We start from the raw sequence: 19,264 nt of genomic DNA, 5'->3' as shown, positions 1-19,264 counted from the left end.
AACAGGGTATAATGAAAACATGTCAGAAATAATACCTCATATGCTCATGCGGCTATGAAACAGTCATCAATATGTGACTTCCAACTTGAACTTTTACTAGGAATTCTACCAGACCAATTGTCTGTCTCAATTAAAGCCATTTTTTTTTTGGTCAGGAAATTTCATTTTAGGATTTATCAATAACTAATACAGCCCTATGTATCTGTAGCAGTTGTAAGCATGCTGAAGGTATTTGCARATATATGTCTTAATGGTCTAAATATTAGAGACATAGAAAAGTGAGGTTTATCTTCTCAGGCCAGTAAAATTTACTAAATTAAAGCAAGGGAGAGAAGGGAAACAGGGATGCTAAGGAGAAAGGAACAACTAAGAGACTAAATGAGGATGGCGAATACAGAAGAGGAAATGAGCTGGAAAGGAGGATAACAAAAGTAGTGACAAACTCTAAAAAGCACAGGAAACATAGACCAAATAAAATACTGAGAAAAAGAAAACTGCTATCAATTAAATGTTGTGTGATAAGAAGGGAGAGGAAGTTACAAAGAAACAAACAAGTCATGGGACAGGTTCATGAAAAAAAACAGTGAAGTTGTATCAAGATACAAATGGGAAAAAAGAAATAGGAAGCACAAGTGCAATGGAAACTTTGGAAGTATGTGTTTTTATTCATTTTACAAAGACATCAATGTAGCCAGCATGCTATATTAAAACAATGCAAAACACTATTACATACACTGCATTTTTTATGTATTTTAACTGAAATATATTTAGATTTGATTTTGTGGGCCTCACCTAAATTGTATTACTTATAAAGCTCAAAATCAGAGCCACTCCAGGAACTGCCTGAGCTCTTTGAATAACCTAGCACCAGATTAAAATTTTTAACTCTTGCTGACTTTCCTTCAACAATGTTTCCATTAAAGAATCTTTGTTTAACATTTCTCTGTGTAAATTTAGATCCAGCAGTTCTGTTCCAGCTTCTGAACATAAGCATGTTACATTATCCCTTAAATTCTATTTCATTCTAGGAAAAGAGAAATTGGGATGTACAAGGATTTGCTTTACAATGAATATACTAAACAAATGAAACACTCTTGATTTTGTCAGTGATGAACAATGCCATACAGCAATCAAAATTCATACTACTTTGCAGTTTTTATCCTACAGGCTTTTGTAGATCAAAGGATATATATATGTTCATGTTATAGAAATTTTAAGGTGACCTAAATTAATTCTCTTGTAATATCATCAGATATCAATAACTCTACTAAGATAATTTTGAAAATATAGAAGGATGGTCCTCTGGTAAAGGACAGACCAAGAGTTTACAGGATCCATTTCCACTTCTGTTTCATGTGAATCAAATGTCATCCAGCTTCAGGTTTCCTTAATTTCTCTGTGGTAGCAGGAAGTCAGTATTTTTAAAGCACAGAAAACTTTTGAGCAAAGATGCTAACTTGCTAATTTAACTCTAAAGCTCTGGTTTATTTTTTGCTTTTACTCTTAATTCCCTGCAGGTGGGCAATCAGGAATCAAATATGAACACAGATAAATACTGAGAAGGAAGGCATAATTAAACATGTGCAGTAATTACAACAAGCAAAAGAGTCCTACCATATGTTTATACAAATGTTTCATCTTCAAATACAACGGGTACAAAACATTCATTCTCTTACTCTGTTTAAATTCTTTTGTTGGCAGAACATGATCTTCAATTCACAAGACATTTATCTTTGGATAAACTGGCTTACATCTTGTTTGCATGAACACTGTTTGGCTGCAGTTAAATATTTCTTCTTGCTCATACAATCAATCACATATAGTAAATTGAAAGTAAAATAGGTTTTAAGCCCTACAAAAAACTATATAATGATGAYTTTGACACAAGTATTTACATTCAGCATTAAATATACTGAACAAATCTATTTTCAAGGAAAAGACATGTCTGAACAGCTCTGTCTTACATGCTACATGCCTATACGTATTTATATGTAAATATACACACAGAGTATGGATACACACACACACATATGTACGTAGGAGTTACAGGCTACAGCTAGTCTAAAATATGTTACCAGTAGTTTTCATACCAGAGACAACAGATACGTAACATGAGAGTAAACACAAGAATTGCTATGAAGGCAAAATTACGCAGAAGGGATACATCTTGGCTGACACAGCTCATAATAAACTGCAAAACAGTAACTAAATCACTGGTTTGTTATTCAGATAAATCTACTTTTTCTTTTCAAAACAATAGGTTATTGCTGCTTTATCTACAAATGTCAGTCAGCTATGAATGCAAGAACCACTGTTTGCTGGCAGTGACTTTCACAGTTAGTGCATGGCTACTGTTTCTATTCAAGTTCACAGACTTGGAACTATTAAGCAAATTAATTCTTCCCTGTATCGAGGCTCACAGCACTCCTAATTAGCTGGGGTGCAGTGACAGGAGAACTCACAGAGCAAGCTGTAGGTACAAAGTTGTGCTCATGCTAAGATGACCTCCTAAAGTCAGTAGTGCTGCTCATTATTACTAAGGAATATCAGATAAGCAGGTTTCTGCAGAGCTGGCTTTCCATCACTGCTAATAATCTCAGACAAACCTAAGCTGATTTCATGCAGTTTGACACCTCCAAACTGTATGTCCCACCATGTCCCACAAGCACCATTAATCCCYGCTGTCAGGTATAGTTTAGGCTTCACTTTCCCAGTATGTGGAAGGTTAATCTTGTTAATGCAATCTCATGCATCTCTATTCCTTTACTTTCATTCCATTTTTCTATTTTCTTTTCTACACTGTTTTTTCCTCATCATTTTTTCCCAGTGTATTTCCACCATGGTATTAAATGTACAAGCAATACTGCTTTTGGCTGTAAGGTCATTGGTATTGAGAAAAATGCTGAAAATGCTTGAGAGGTTTGTTATCTCTCCATCCTTTTTGCACTCACAGCTTCAGAAATAACATTATCAGTCTTATCAGCAGGTCAGCACATCTAAACTGCCACGTGTCTCATGCATTTAAATCTTAAAGGTGTTAAAATTATTGAGATGGTTTTCCACAAATAAAGAAAAACTGAAGCAAGTCATTGTTCATATTAGCAATTTTTGTGTTTGCCATTTAAAAAACAACTKTGGTAGTTTTTTATTTGAAAAGAATCCATAATAATAAACTATAGTGCAAATACTGACTACTGTAATACTCTTGCATAACACTGTTAATAGCACTAATCATTAATCATTTCAAAGATCATTCTCTCTGGGGTTCTGCCTAACTGAGTTTAAGAGTAGCTTTTGTTCATCAGTTCTTCCACTGCCCTTATTGTAGTCATTTCTCCCTTTCTTTATCCTCAATGCTAAAACACACTTTTCTGCTTTTCTTCTCATTTCTTTATTCCTACTTTTTCCAGAAGTTCCCCTCAATTTAAGATCATCGTTGTTCCACATAGCCTCCACTTATGTTATCAGTTCCCTGCCACCTTACTCCACAGCACTATCAAGCTATGTGCCCTCTTCCTTTTCAAATAAAAAAGTGTGATTTCACTCACCTTTCAATAAAGAATGTATATTGTTGTGCTTCCTCTTCTGATATTACACACCCTAAGGGCTTTTTGCTTTGACTGGTGCAATGCGAGAATGAGTCTGTTACCTCTTTCGAGACAACGGCTACATTCTGCGAGAGGCATGTGTGTCTGGGTATTGCTCTCTTCTATGCAGTTATTTACTTCTAGTTATATTCACTTTACACATAGATACAATGAAACAATTGAYTTATCTTATTACAGCATATTAAACTAAAACTACATATTGGCATTTCCATTATAAACTGCTCCTTTTAATAATTTAGCATTAGGTTGGGTTTATGTTCTTTTCAGTGCAAAACAATTCTTCCTGAAAAGTTCCATGGAAAATTTCCTCTCCTCCCTTTCCTCAAGATGTGTAAGTATGCTCAGTATCACCAAAGGAGCCCCCTTTTTTGGGCTTCTGAATGGATGTTACACAAATATGTGTACATATTAGTTATTACACATGACATGCATTGCTCTGCTGAGAAGTATAAAAAAATTAAAAATTGGAAATAGAAAGAATGCTGTTCAGAAGCCATTTGATGTATCTTCTTGCAGGCTTTGAAACATACTTAATTATCTAAGGCAAATCCTGATGGATGTTAATGTCACTGCAAATACAGTTATTAATTATGTTTCAGATAGCTCTTGGTCTAGTTAAATACAGCTAAGTCCTTCACAGATCCAGACACTGGCAGGAGGAGAGAGACAAGCTAGTTGTAGGATATTTCTTGTACGTTATAGGATTTTGACTAATTTTTCTATTAATTTTCAGTAAAAGGACACTACTACCCTGGAAGCCCACCTAAGAAGTCAGAGCTGATCCACATTTTCTTGGTTTTCAAGAAAAAYAGAATATTTCTCCTCAATTCTCCCTATTAAAACCAAAGAAATCTAATTAGGTTTCTTCCTCATTAAAAAATACGGAATCTATGGAATGAGTTGACCGAACAGAGTAGACTGACATCCAGTAGTACCTACCATGTCTCAAGAAGGCTTCCTAGTGTAACTCTCAGCCCTCTCAGGAGAGGGGTTTTTATTAGCATCTCTGTTGAAGTTCAACAGGTTTTCATCTTTTGCCAGCTGTAAGGAATATCAGCTGGCAAATTGCCCTTTCCATCACAACTACTAAGGAAATTCAGATCATAGGATTGGATGGGATCAACTACAACAGCAAGGAACCTTTCAATATATAGCTTGCTCAGAAATAGCTTGTTCAGATCTACAGAACATTATTTCCCTACAAAGCTACCCTTCCAAACACTGAAGAACCCTACAGCAAGCTGAAGGCCTGTAGTACAGGACCAAAAAACAATCGGAGGAAATCAAGCACTGTGAGTGTCTTACTTCTTTATATGGGAATTTGTTATATAAAACTTCAGAGGACAATAATTAGTGGGCCATGCCCCACAATACAGAAAACGGCAAAAAAAATCAGACCCAGCAGTCCTTTCCCAATGCCATTTTCTCTTCTCCATGTCACCCTCCTTACATGTTTCTGACACTGGCAATATGCTGCTTATTCAGCTCTGCAATTTAAGATTTTCCAGCWTCTCCCAATTTGGCAAGATGGCTGCTGTGCACAAATGCATGCAAGAGCCCTACATCTCAGTCTCAGTGCCATGCTACATAAAAGGAAGAAACTGCCTAGCTTTAGAAAGATCACAAGGTTGCAGAGCTTCTCCCAGATCACCGGGAATCTTTTGAGAAGACAAGCAAGTTGAAGGTTTTCTTGACAGCAACTTGAGCAACACACAAGTCATGACATTTTTCTACCGATGAATTATTGTCCTTAAAATGTCTCATCTATGAAGGACCTGAAATCCCTCTCAACACCAAAAACATGTTTAGTCTTTGAATAAAGAAGTGGACCTCCATTCAGAACAGCACTCTCCCTCTTTCAATGGAAATCTGTCAGCTTTAGCAGCAGATTATCCTAAGATATAAGGAAGAGAGAAAATGGTAAATCTATGTTACTTTTCTATCCTTCCTCTTTCAACAGGCACCACTGCCCTCTAGATGACACTAAGCCGGACCTTACTTTGTTTCAATAAAATCTAAAAGAGATTAGTAATAGGTATATTGCTCAACCCCAAGGCCCGGTGATGTTTTAAATGGAAGTACAAGAAGAGAGTTCTGCTCACTTGTTTAAGTACTTAAGGCAAGGTAAATGGAGACAACAGAGAGAAAAAATAGTATGCATCATACTGTGGGCCTTCTTTGGATTACAAATTTGGCAATCTCAATCAAGAACAGCCTGTTTTCTTGGACGAGTGTGATGCATCTTACAAAACCTTTCACTTAAAGGTCACTAAAAAGATGCAGTCTATTATATAAGGAATCATGCAGTGTTGCTGCAGTAGCTGATTTACCTCTTCAAAAGCACCAGTGCCACCTTATTTGAAGGCTCCTGTTCAGAGATTATCCAGACTCAAGAACAGTGGACAGAAATAGCTATACATGGGATCAGAAACTTTTCCAAAACTGGGGCAGAGCAACTTCACCTAGAACCTAGAGAAACAACATATTTACTGCAAGCTGGAGGACTTCCTCCTTGTTTCTGTGATCTGTATAAATTAGAAAAGCTGTATTGTAACCATGCAGTTTCCTGTTAACATAATTACAAGGCTAAATGAGACTTYTGGAGTTAACAGCATCATTAGGACTTATAATCAAGTAAGTGAATGGAATGAAATAGTGAAATGGAATGAAAGTTACTAACATATACTAGAATATTAGAAAACTAACAGTAATTGTTAAACTTTGGAACACAAAAGCCATGGCATGGAGTTAGGGAAAACTGCAACAGAAACCTCAGCGAAAAGTTTTAAAGTTAAATGCATTTAGTTTTGTACGTAGTGTGCCAGTATCCACTGTTTGCCATAGTATCCATACTTTTTGTTTTAATGATAGAGAAAGAAAGATGTTTGGAAATTTTAGACCAGTTTCTGAATATTTCTAGTTGAACTCACAAACATGTTTGTATTTAAGATTCAGATCCTACTGAAGCATGATAGTTTCTTACATTGTACTCACTTTGTTATGAGTCTGTATAACTGAAAGAAATAACAGGTCAAGTAAAATATGCAATAATACTTAAAACAGATGTTGATACAAATTCCAGGGGAAAGAAAATATTTGTTTCAATGTATGTGCTTGCTTAGAGCTTATTTTTGCTATATTGTGCAACTACTGTATTTAAAAGCAGACATTATTAAAAATGAATTTGTTTAGAAAACAATAAGAAATAGTACCAAGAGAGCCTGTAAAAAGAACTGAGTGTCCCGACTTTTTAAAAATTCACATTGCTTCAYAGGACACGAAAAGAATAATCAATCTTATGGGGGAGGGAAGGGAGAACATCAGACTTTTAATCTATCTCAATCTAAATTTCACTGCATTGATGCAGTCCAAATTATATAAACTTTAGAGCCAATTATGCAATATTTCAATGGGAAAAGAACCCTTCTCAACCTCTGAAATAGTATATATGAAAATATTAATTGGGCTCAATGCGTCAAAAACAAAATCAAAAGGTTGGGAATAATTGTTAGCTGGTACTTAAAGTTCTAAACTTTATTTCCAGTTGTTATATTTATTTTTCCTACTGATACAAGGCGATCAAGGAGTTATTGTGCCCTGAAGAAATGTATCTTCTATTCACAGGGCTGAAACAAACTGCTGTTTTATAAGGTTAGAGATCAGGACTATGATTTCTATTCCAGGTTAACAGACTTACATGATTTTCTGTTGGAAATTTTCAGTGGCTGAATCTGCACTTCTGGTCTTCTTAGTGCAAATCTCCTATAAAATGTGAGGTGGTAAGGGAAAGACACAAACTCCTCAGTTTTTACTGCAACTTTGGGATTAATAAACATTTAACATCAGGAGACTATTGCAAAATATTCAAAAGATTTTGTAAGAAATTAACCTAAAACAATCTATTTGCATTCTAAAAATTAATTTCTGAGCCTCAAATTTTCGTAAGGTCTCTTAAACCCGTGGCAGCTCTTATTCCTGCATTGTACATCAATGTGACTACAGATACTGATGTGCTATTTTTCCATATGGTTTCTCTTTCAATCTGGATCAGTGTTATCCTATCAGTTTTTGCCATTATTAATTCTAGCCAGACAAATAAGGAAATCCAAAGTATTTCAGCAATAGGTTTCCAAGTTCAGTTGTCTTACTGCAAATGCAGGTTTATCATACCCTTGTAATCTATGAGCATATATATGACAACTGTGCTGACCAAAAGGCTCTACAAATAAGTGTCATTTTTTTTTTTTTTTTTAACTACAAAACCTAATGAAACCATGCTTTTCAATAGCTCACCTCTCCTGGAAATGCTTTGAAGGGATTAAGCCTGCTCTGGGATTGGCATCACCTTCATGTTTGGCCTGCCACCAGGTTGCATCATCCTGGCTCATGATCTGAAGGATATCTCCTTTTCTGAAAGCAAGTCCAGCTTCTTTACAAGGAATTGCTTTATCCTCGTTAGGATCATAGTCAAATAGGGCTCTGATAAACATCTGAAACAAACGATATTTTTGTTTTAGAATCCAAATATCAAATGTAATCAAAAGGTATTGTGCTTTTTTGATTTTATTATTCAAATACTTTGAGCTAAATAATGTAATGCAATAAACATTTACTGCTATAAAACATCCTTACAGAAGTCTAACACATAATACAGCAATGTTTAATTTATTGCTCCTGCAACCAGAATTCATATGTAGTAAAGGCAGAAAGATCCAGCTCCCAAAGGTAAACAGAACTTTAGATTTTGCAAATAAACAGTATATTAGTAAGGGGTATAGGAGAGAAGACACCTTTGAACGAAAATGCTCTGCAGTGCCTTCTGCGCAGTGTATGATGGGTGAAAAGGACTATTTGGAAGCAAATCATTCATAACAGAAGACTGATGATCACCTATTTCAACTTGATGGCCACAAAGTTAGAGCCTTAAGAACCAGGCTAGGCTTATTTGTAAATCTAATACRTGAGTATGCAAGTGTTCAGTGCCCTAAACATTGTCACATCAGAAAATCTGAGGCCTGAGGTATACATGACAATCTTGGTTTTGTCATTAAAGCAAACAATCTGTATCCCCAGCGTAACAGTTACGGCAATAGCTTCTGAAATACTCTTAAGTAGTTACCTACCTTGCCTTCCTTTGCTGGTGTCTCTTCCTTCACACTAGGTATAATTTTGAATGTAATTGCTCCTTGAGATTGAGCCTAGTGAATATTATAAAAGAAAATGCACTGAGAATTAAATTGTACATTTTATACAATATGATAAATCTGAAGAAGAATGGATGTTCAAATTAATTTTAAAATGCTCAAAATACAATGAATTTATCCTCTCCCAAGGATGATTCATGTTGTTTCACAGCTTTACGGTACAAACTGTGAACTGCAAAGAGTACATGTACCCACTCGTCGTCTTTTTTTTTCCATCACTGGCAGGTAGAGAACAAATGCTAAAAACTGGGACCTGCATGTTTTGGAGGTTCCAGTTTTACACTGAAGGTAAGAACAAACGAGACAGTTAAAATGCATGCATATTAGAAGCAACTGCAATATCCCTGGCAATGTTTGGACATCCCTGGAAAAATCCAGCTAACATTTCATTTTTCAAAAATAAAAAAAAAAAAGAAAGAAAGAAAGAAAAAAAGATAGAAAAACTCAAAAAGGCTTGTGTCATATTTATCATATAAAACTACTGGGGGGATTTATTCTTTTGGCAGGTTAAAGAAACTAGAAAAGAAAAACATTTTTGAATAGACTACGTGTACTAAATGGAAAAAAAGTCCTCCACTATAAATCTTAAAACAAGTTAGCCATCATCAACCACCTCATCCATTCATCTTTCCCTATATCCCACTTAAAGTGTGTCTGGCTGCACTTTACTTATTAACCACAATATAGTCCCACTGCCTCAGTGACATTTTGCTATTGAAGGAAGTGCTAATCAGCTGGAGACTCTGCTACTATTGCAGGCAGCCGACAAGTTTCATAAAACTAGCAGAGTGCAACAGACAGCCAACAATTTAAGCAAAATGGAAACAGGCCTGTCCACTACCAACAGAGACATACTTCTGCCTGCGTGTCTGTGATCCAAAAGCTCACTGTTTGACATGCAGCAGCCAAGCTCTTATTTCACCAGCCGTAGGACTGGAATCAATAATTCTGCTACTTTTGAAACAAGCTCTTACTAGCTTTTGATGTTTATATTGCACCTTAAGGAGGTAAACGGGGAAATTGCTCACACCTTTTCTAGTGTTCTAGTGCTATTGTGTTTATAGAGATTTTTAAATATTAATTTTTGCAGGAAAATACGTTTCTTTAGGGAACACAAAACAATGAGGTAAGTATGCATATCACTGTGCTAACACTTGAAATGAATCATTTTGGCTATTGAACCAAAACCGTAAGACTCACTCCAGCAGGACAACCATGTATTTATGTATTTAGAAATGACTGAACCATGAATATAAAGAACTGTTGCTATCATCATCAGTTTCTTTGCTGCAGAAATACTAAATATTTCTGAAAAAGCTGAAATTATTTAATTTGAATTAGTTCTCCATAAGTCACTAGGTTGGCTTTAGGAATTGTGTAGTTCAGAGGAGAGCAAACATTAACACATATATCACTATAAACTGTGAATCAATATAAAATACAATACTAATATACCCTATTATTTGATTACATCAGGTAATTCACTTGAATTCACTTTCATATGGAGATAATGCATTAATAATAACTAATAATAACTAAGTTTAAACAGTTTGAATTCAACAGATTAGTGTATGCTTTAAACTGTAGGTTATACAGTGAAGTCTGCAGCATATTCATAGACATATTATTATCATTAACTCCTGATAAGTCATTTGTGATTGCACATATGTAATGTGCGGCCAATCATTCTTTAAGAGACAGGAAGTACAGGTTTGCAAATGRCAATACTAAAAGAAAAAGCAATATTGTAGAATATATTTCTAAGAAATACACCAGAAACAGTAAGTCATATTACTTTTTCTTGACTCTTCCAAATTCATTCAAAAATGTTCAGGACTTACCAAAATSTGTATTATTTCTTCAGGTTTTTTATCATCTACAGGAATCCCATTGACTTCCCTGAGTTCATCACCAACRCGAATAAGACCTACAGAAAGAAAAGAGGACTTGTTAAATGGAAATTCTGTGTAACACAAAAGATGCCATCAACATTCAGCTTTTTTCACCCTATTCATCCACTTTAAGCTCTAACTTAAAGGCAGGAATATATGTCGAACACAACAATAGTTAACGTCCTTACAGATAACCTTGAGATAGTTGGTTTACTTACCCCCCTTCCTTACTCCTGAAAACTAGTACCATTGCTGTATGACTTTTCCAGACTGTCTTGTACGCAGATGTTTGAGAAATGTCTGTGCCAATTTTCTTTCCACTCGCACTACTTTTTTGCAGCTACACAGCTGCAAGTACTGCAAAGACAACTTAGGCTGAGAGTGCTAATTTAGTGGCACAAATACTTCCTAATTTAACAATATATATCTAGATTTACTCCACACAGCTATTCTTGATTGCCTTCAATGAAAAGAGAYGGGTACTTTTAGAGGATAATTTAGGACCCCTTTCTTAAGTTCTTGTAGATTTTAAGTATCCCAGACAATGGGAGTCAGGGATGTGCTGATATTTTGAGAGTTACCAGCTGAAACCCCATATGGATATACTAAAACTTCCAAATATTCTTGAACGATTCCGATTACTTCAGTAAGAACAGCCAATGAAAATATGGGTAGTAAAAGTCATTCTCCCAACAGAAGTAAAACTAAATTTAACAGAGAAAAAAAGAAAAGAATACAACAACTGGTGATGTTAATATGAGTTCTTTGTGATAACAGCCACCCATGTAGATAATTCAGGTCATTATTTTTATATTAGTCAGATACCACAGAGTACTCTAAAAAGACACCTTGATTCAATAGCTCTTAGGAGTTATTTCCATAGGTAATCTTTCTATGGAATTTCATTAAACCTGAGGGCTCCCCTAGGCAGAAGGAGTGCTGCAAAGTACTGCACTTTCTAAGTCCAGTGTGTCATGCTTTCAATAAATATTCTTCATGCATTAACATTGCTTCATTTACCAGCTCCTTTGATTAAAATTTGTATAGGTCATAATTTGTCTGTTTAAAATTTTGACTAAAATACAGAAAATGATCACTCAGTAATGAAGCAAAACTACAAGACAGTCTACTCCTTTTTGATGACATTTAAAAATGTAGTGTTAAATGGCTGTCCTACAAATGAATAAAATGGTTTCAATAAAATTGGAACTGAATCCAATTGTTCTCAAGAATTAAGACCTTTGAGGTTTGTCRTGAAATAACATTAAAAAAATCACTTCCTAGCTTAATCTAAAATGTACAATGACCATTTTTTGCCATAGTTTTACTTCTACCCACAAAGAATAAAAAAAAAAATAAAGAAAATCTTATAGAAACATCCAAAATCTCATATCAAATAATGCAGTAAGTTATAATTTGGCTTAACTCATTTTTAGTGGATGTCTTCAACTGTAAACAAACCATGTTATAAAAAAACCTCAGCAAAAGCCTGTATTTACTAACTGAAAGATACTCTGTTGCAAGCAAATTGGGGAAACAATTCAGCAAAAAATACTTTCATCAGTATTGAAACAGCACTTTCACAAATTTTTGTTTGTGATACTGCTGTATTTCATACATATAGAATATTTCCATTTCATCTCATTTCTTTCTGGGTTATGTAACTTGAATACCTAGTGCCAAGAAGCAACACCTTACCACTTCTGTCTGCAGCTCCTCCACGCATTATCCTGGCCACCACAATTGCACCAGTATGTTCATCCCTTTTAATAGTAGCCCCCTTTAAAAAAGGGGGGGAAAAAAAAGATTCTTGATTATTTTGAATGTAATTTTAATTCACTACCTTAAAAAAATTTACTAAGTAAAATTGCAAAATACTGATATAGTACTGATGTGTGAATAAGCTAGAAATGACGCTTGTTCATAAAAAAGATATACAAAATATGTCCCACTACTATGATCCTAAAGTCTGTGACTTGTTTCCCCCTGCCCCCCCATTCAGTAGTGACTCATCCATTTTGCATATACACAGCTTTATAAAAAAGCACAAGTGATGCAAAAAGGGTACTTTTCAACRTAATGTTAACAACTGTAGTGCACATTACTTGAGTCTGTTGCTAAAATTGTGCTAAACTATTACTAGAAGTTGATAAAATGTTCCCATACCAAAAGAGRTCATGCTGCATACCATGGGTACAAAAGTTTATCCGTATTTGTAATAGTTGCACTTTGCATTCAGAACCGCCTGTGCGCTCACTAATTACTTTGCTTTTTTGACAACAGAGGTTTGCAGTGTTATCAAGAAATAAACACAGATTTGAGAAATCCTCTTGCACTTCAGTGCTTACCTGGAATACACAAGGGGCAACACACAGAACGCAGAGAAGTGGAACATTTCCTATGTTAGTCATGACTTTTTTACACTTTACATAAATACAGTGGAAGACATTTAGGTAAAATGACATCATGTAGTTAAATTTCTAGTGAATAGCTGTGTAGATCATAAAGATGCCTTTGTAACTAGAACTGCAAGTGTGTTCTGAAAAGAGGCWCAAAGTGACAAGTACGAGTCCTGCAGACCAGCAGGACCAAGTGAGAAAAGAACAGAAGCCAGAGACATTGAACCTCTATTTAAGTTCTGATGATAGTTCTTTCAAGCAGACCAGAAACAGTGACGTGAGGAAATTCCTGCCTTATTGTGGAAGATAGAATCCATAAAGTGATGAGGGAGGTTATGGCTATGTATATGTACTAATATTTATACAGCTATATATAATATATGGTTACATATTATATATATATGTGTGTGTGTGTGTATACATATACAGAGATTCTGTGCAAACTGTAAATAGAGAAAATTGCCCAAGAAAAATTAATAAAATCATCACACAATATTCTTTTCAGGAAAAGCTTTAAAGGAAGTCAGAACTCTAAGTAAAATCTTAGAGCCACATGTTGTCCATTTTAAGTTATATCTTAGATTTATTTGTATACAGTTCTATCTGTAAGCAATGCAACTCTGTCATTTGCTAAGCTAATTCTTACATATTGCTTACAGTGCAATTATTTTGGCAGATATTTGTTTGAATTCCTTATTATGACCTCATTCTAGTTTCAGAGAAGTCTGAAAGTTTAGAAGGAATTACAAAGATTTAGCTGCAATTAATCTCATTTTAAAAATTCATGACTTTAGACTTCTGTATAAAAAGCATTGAGTACCACAATGAATATACCAAATCAAGCATTAACACATCTAGCATATATCTCAATACTAAATTCTGATCTTCCAGCAACAGCAATTATTTTGAAATTTATTATTAATACACGAAAAGTAACATCTGTTTAAAAGTACTAAGCATTTTTCCAGATACATTCATTTAGAAAAGAAAAGAAAAGAAAAGAAAAGAAAAGAAAAGAAAAGAAAAGAAAAGAAAAGAAAAGAAAAGAAAAGAAAAGAAAAGAAAAAAAAGAAAAGAAAAGGCAACATTATGATGCTAGAGCTAAACACCAATACAGGACATGTCCAATGTACTGTCCACATAACAGAGGCCCCCATTCAGCAGTAAAAGCACCTTGTTTCTGCCTAAAAATCAACAATGTTATACTTCACTGCATGCAAAGTGCAAACCATTACTGCCAGCCTTCCACTGAGACTACCCGAACACCACAGCCTCCAATGCTCCTCTTTGAAAATGGTTACTTTACTTCATCTTGCTTTTAGACAAGCCCTAGGAAAGACTTGTCTGGAATGAGAGAAGGTGTATTGACCAAGCTGAMATCTGGAAATAATGATAAGGCACTTGTCAAAGTGGAATGGTTACTTTATGCTTTAGGCAATTGCCACTACCAATATATTGGCACAAAATGAATTCTAAGCACAGATTAGCTGACTTGAGAGAAGTYATAGAAAGTCAAGGTAATTTGGAATTTTCACACAAAGCACAAAATCAAGCTAAAGTTTACACAAAAATTATTGAACTCAAGTTAGCTAATTGAAAATAATTCCTTCCTGGCAAACTCAAAGATCAAGTGAATGGGCAGCCCCATAAGAAGCAGTAGCTGAGTTTTGTGATTTTTCCTGTACCTATGATAAACATAGGAAAAAGGAGGTTCTTCAAATTTCCCTCCCCTCTAAATTTAGAATACTTAAAAAGAAATCATCAAACACAAATAGATTTCTTTTTGAATGCATGGAGACTTGATTTTCTGAAAAAAAACAGTTTCTCTTGTACTGCTGCCAGCTCTGCTTAAACTATGAGGTATATATAATCTGGCAAGAATTTCTTATTATGAGATGTTCAGCTCCAGTACTTTCAGTTACATGTGCAGTGCAGCTCCTCATTTAGAGCTTTAAAAATGGAAGAAGGTTAGGTTGGACCTTGAGARCTGGAAAATATTTTCAGTGTTGCTCGCCAAAAGTGTAAGTTACCCTAAATGAGACATATACAGATGTAATAGCATAGCTCAGTTTAAAATACTTTTAAAGGGAAAAAATAAGGAGTTTGGGAGCCATATGGTGATCAGACTAAGAAAAAGTTTAAAGGTATACCATGCAAAAGCACTAAAAATAATCCAAGCTTCTTCAGTGAGACTGTCTCTTCATTTTTTTCATTTTTAGTGTAATATTGSAGATTGCCGAGCACAACTCGGTGTTTCACAATTGTGAGCATTTTTATTTATCTACTTGTTTCAGAGTATAAACATCRTAAGCCTTTATTTTTCAAAGAAAGAAAGAGTAGCTTGTAAAATAAATTACTAACAAGGGGGTTTGAAACATCAGTAATATTTTTGCATATTTTCTGTTAAAGCATTGAATACAAATGAAACATTCAATAAACCTTATTTTAATGCATTCAATATTGAAAATACAAACACAAACATCAGTTACCTACCTTATAGTGAATAGTTATTAAAAAGTGATCTCCAAATTCCACTCTGGGTGCACGCTGTAGACTATGCACACAAAAGCTGACTACTGGCAATCCCCACTGAGGTTGTCCCTATACCCAGGTTAATCCCACCTACAGAACAGATTTATTTTATTTTGTTCACCACTAATAACAGCCCAGCTATAGGGACTGTGATTAAGAGGCACAGAGGGAGAGCTGTAGACTCTGTGAGGGCAGAGCATAAAAGAGAACATTCTTAATCACAGCAATTCACCTCACCCATGTTTAGCTCTGGAAGTCAGGTATCTAGTTCAAACCAGGTGTCCAGGCTCCTCCTGCAGCTAATGAAAAGAAATAGGCAGCTCCAGAGAATGAATCATCCCTTTGTTAAGACAGGCATTTTAAAGAGCTGGAACGATTCAGTCTCAGGAGCTGCCTATCTTTCCTTGACTACAGGCACAGAACAGAAACTAGTTTTCACATAGTTAAATTTGTGTGAAATGGATCTATATGACTAAGAAGCAACAATCTTAACTTGAAGAGGAATCCCATTCAGAAAAACTGCAGCGTGCTCTACCAAACCCGGAATCTGATCTGGAAGCTAGGGCAGGAAGCCGTCAGAGGCCACTAGCTGAACTGAACACCTGGTAGCCCAGTTGTACAATTTCAGGTATCAGGAATGTTAACCAGGAACACTCAAATAGCTGGAAAAAAAACCTAGACTATGGCACAAGCAAAAACCATCCAAGCTCTCTGATAAAAAGGCTAGCCAGGTGAATTWTGGACTACTTCCAAAAAAGAGGTGTCTCTAGTTCTGTCTACATAAGGCTCAAGAAAGTTCTATAAATTGCTCTGTTGAGACAAAACCTCCCAGTATGTAATTTCTTATCATTTGAGTGAAACTGCGTCAATGGCATTTGCCAATGGAGCAATTAAAAAAAAAATGTGGAAATGAAAGTTTAAATTACCTTTTGCAAAAGAATTGTGGGAGAAGGAGAAGTTAAACAATGTTTTCTAACCTTATGAAATCTTGCCTGCAAAAGGCCCTCCATAAACCCTTGTGTCTCCTTCTCACAACCTTCACTAATATGTGAGAAAGGGCTCGGAGCATCAATGAGTTCCTTAACTCAGAGAAAAATATGAACAGCACAAGATGAAATACAGTGTAGTTTGATAAAGAAATGGGCAGAAGATATATTCCAAAGGAGTTAAGAAAGAGCCCGGTTTGCTTCACAGAGAATATTGTGGAAAATGACCCAAAGAATATTGAGTCAAGAACTTCCAGCATGAGCAGCTGATGTAAAGCATACAACTTCACAGGAAAAAGAAAAAAAAATCCCCTCTCCACTGCTTGCTTACAAATAAAGAGTTTACAGACAGAAGATTAGCATAAAAAGAAGCTGAGCTACTGGACATAGAGGACGGCAACTGAACCAAAAACTGAGTAGAGATTAGAGATTTGCCCTACTTTGTTGTTAAAAAAAAAAAAAAGAAAAAAAAAAGAAAAGATTTCACATATGCAGGAAATATGTACTTACTGAAATAAGTAAGTACAGAATAAGCATGTACCACATCTGAGGTGAAAGAAAAGTTTGAAGAGCTCAATATATTCAAGTCAAGAAACCAGCAAATCTCCATCTGTTAAAAATACTGTATAGTACCTYCAATCTCAAGTTCAGTAGCAGGAATTCTGATTTTTCTATGCAAGTCAGAGTCAGATTTTATGGCTGGAGAATAGTGAATAGAACTGACCAGGCAAACAATCTTTGATCTGAACTCAGCTGAGAGTATATAAGACTTTAGAACATATTCTGAAGGAAAAATCATTAAAAAGACATAAAAATAAATAGAAAATGAAAATTTAAATGGTTTAGTAAAGGCTAATAATGGCATATCTTTCTTTAGTAAGATATCTTCAGGAAACAGAAATGTGACAGCTCCAACATACATAGCATAAATTTGTCTTATCTCTTTCCCTGTGCCTCACTCTGGTGAGACCTTATCTGAATTACTATTCATGTTGCTTCTCACTACTGTTTAAGAAAAAAATAATCTGGGGAAAACACAGGCAAGAACAATAGGTTTGCTAAATACCGTATAGTGATGGTGTCTAAGAAAAACTATAGATCRGACACTAAGAAATTAACATTTGATATTAAAAATGGAATAAGGGAGGGTTGTGGAAGAGGAGGGAGGACACTATACAGCATTCTTAGATGTCTTCTTGGAGAAGCAGCAACATGCAAAACAGAACTCATCATAAGATCTTATCCAGCAAAAATAAAACAAAAGATAGCCTGGACATTTGGAGAGATCACAGATATTTCTTTCCCATACAGTTAAAGCACAATAGTAGAAATGCAGGTTGAAGGGCTCTCAAAATAGTTTTGCTCAAAACTTCTGTTCAGAGTACAGTTACTGTTCATGCCAGATAAAAGTCACACCTTGCCCTATGGCACTGGTTGGAACAGGAGATGGAGATTTCGCAACCTTTCTGACCAGTCTTCTTCAATGCTCTACTCTTGACCTCAGGAAAATGTTTTGCCTAATGTCCAGTCTAAACCTTCCRGGCAGCAACATATGGCCATTGCCTCTTGTTTTAGCATCTTTCACTACCGAGAAGAGTCTATTGCCTTTGTAAGCTTGCCCTCCATCCACCCACCAAGTAGTCATAGGTTGTGATTAGATCTCCGCTTAGCTTCCTCCTACAGACATAATGTAGCATTAAATCTATCTCAGATTTGTTACAAGGCTGTTTCAGCTTAGGTAATAAAACAAAACAGTATTAACAAYAACCTGAAAAACTGAACTCTGTCATATTCTGATATTATCTACTGCTAGTGTTCTGTCTGGTAGCAGAGAGTCCTAATAAAAAACTCCCTGTTACCTCTCTAGGACAACAGTTATGATGAATGTGGATATTTCTGTAAGAGATGCAGTTATTTGGAAGGATCTAGTATTGCGCTGGAGTGAATGGGCAAGAGRGGAATCTGACTGTCAGTCAGTCTAGGGATCACCTTTGTCTTCGGCAACTCTATCTGTCCTTCTAGGAGGGCTTAAAATCTCAAAAGCCATTACATATTTGACATAAGTTTTCATAAGCCATTACATATTYGATATAAGTTTTCATAAAGTATCTCACAGTCTTATTTTCGAAGTTGCTATTTATTCCAAAATACTTTGAGATGATATTAACTTACAGTATCCAACTTGCAAAAGGTTTTAGTAGCAAATCACATCCCAAATGTGAAACTATATAAATTAAGATTTTTACGTCATTAAGATTTTCTCACAAAAATTCAAGCAAAACAACAATAAGGGTATTTTCATTAACATTAAAAGTAAGTAGTTCATACGCAATTCATTTCATATGATATGTTCAAATTTCTTCATATGTTTCAGAATTGATTCGGCTACTGATACTGTTTGTTTTCTCCTTTAAAGAGTACCCCTTTTAAAAAAATAAAGAAAAAAAAAGCTTAATAAATAGGTYGATGATTTAAATATTTGGGAAAAATATGTTTAATATGTTAAGACCAAGTAACAGATTTCTGTATGGTCAAATTTTTAATGGGACCCATGTGCACCTACAGCCAGTCAACACTAAAACTCATTTCTTGTTTACTGATGCCAAATATCCATCAAGAATGAGAGCTGGTATTAAGATATCT

The 19,264-nt window shown here is 35.2% G+C and overlaps 1 protein-coding gene across 4 annotated transcripts in view; it reads right to left on the bottom strand.

Moving 5' to 3' along the window:
* Positions 1-19,264, bottom strand: part of MPP7 (MAGUK p55 scaffold protein 7) — a 161,320-nt gene that overhangs the window by 28,509 nt on the left and 113,547 nt on the right. For all 4 annotated transcript variants that reach the window (XM_085318286.1, XM_085318289.1, XM_085318287.1 and 1 more), the window contains 5 exons: positions 12,403-12,484; positions 10,654-10,739; positions 8,732-8,806; positions 7,902-8,098; positions 7,306-7,370 (listed from right to left, as the gene is read on the bottom strand). In XM_085318286.1, the coding sequence (XP_085174412.1) occupies positions 7,306-7,370; positions 7,902-8,098; positions 8,732-8,806; positions 10,654-10,739; positions 12,403-12,484 (505 nt within the window). The remainder of the gene's footprint in view (positions 1-7,305; positions 7,371-7,901; positions 8,099-8,731; positions 8,807-10,653; positions 10,740-12,402; positions 12,485-19,264) is intronic.

The sequence above is a fragment of the Rhea americana genome, unplaced genomic scaffold (assembly GCF_003343005.1).
Source record: "Rhea americana isolate MKP2758 unplaced genomic scaffold, rheAme1 scaffold_53, whole genome shotgun sequence".
Lineage (NCBI taxonomy): Eukaryota > Metazoa > Chordata > Aves > Rheiformes > Rheidae > Rhea > Rhea americana.
This window is presented reverse-complemented; position numbering and strand designations above follow the sequence as displayed.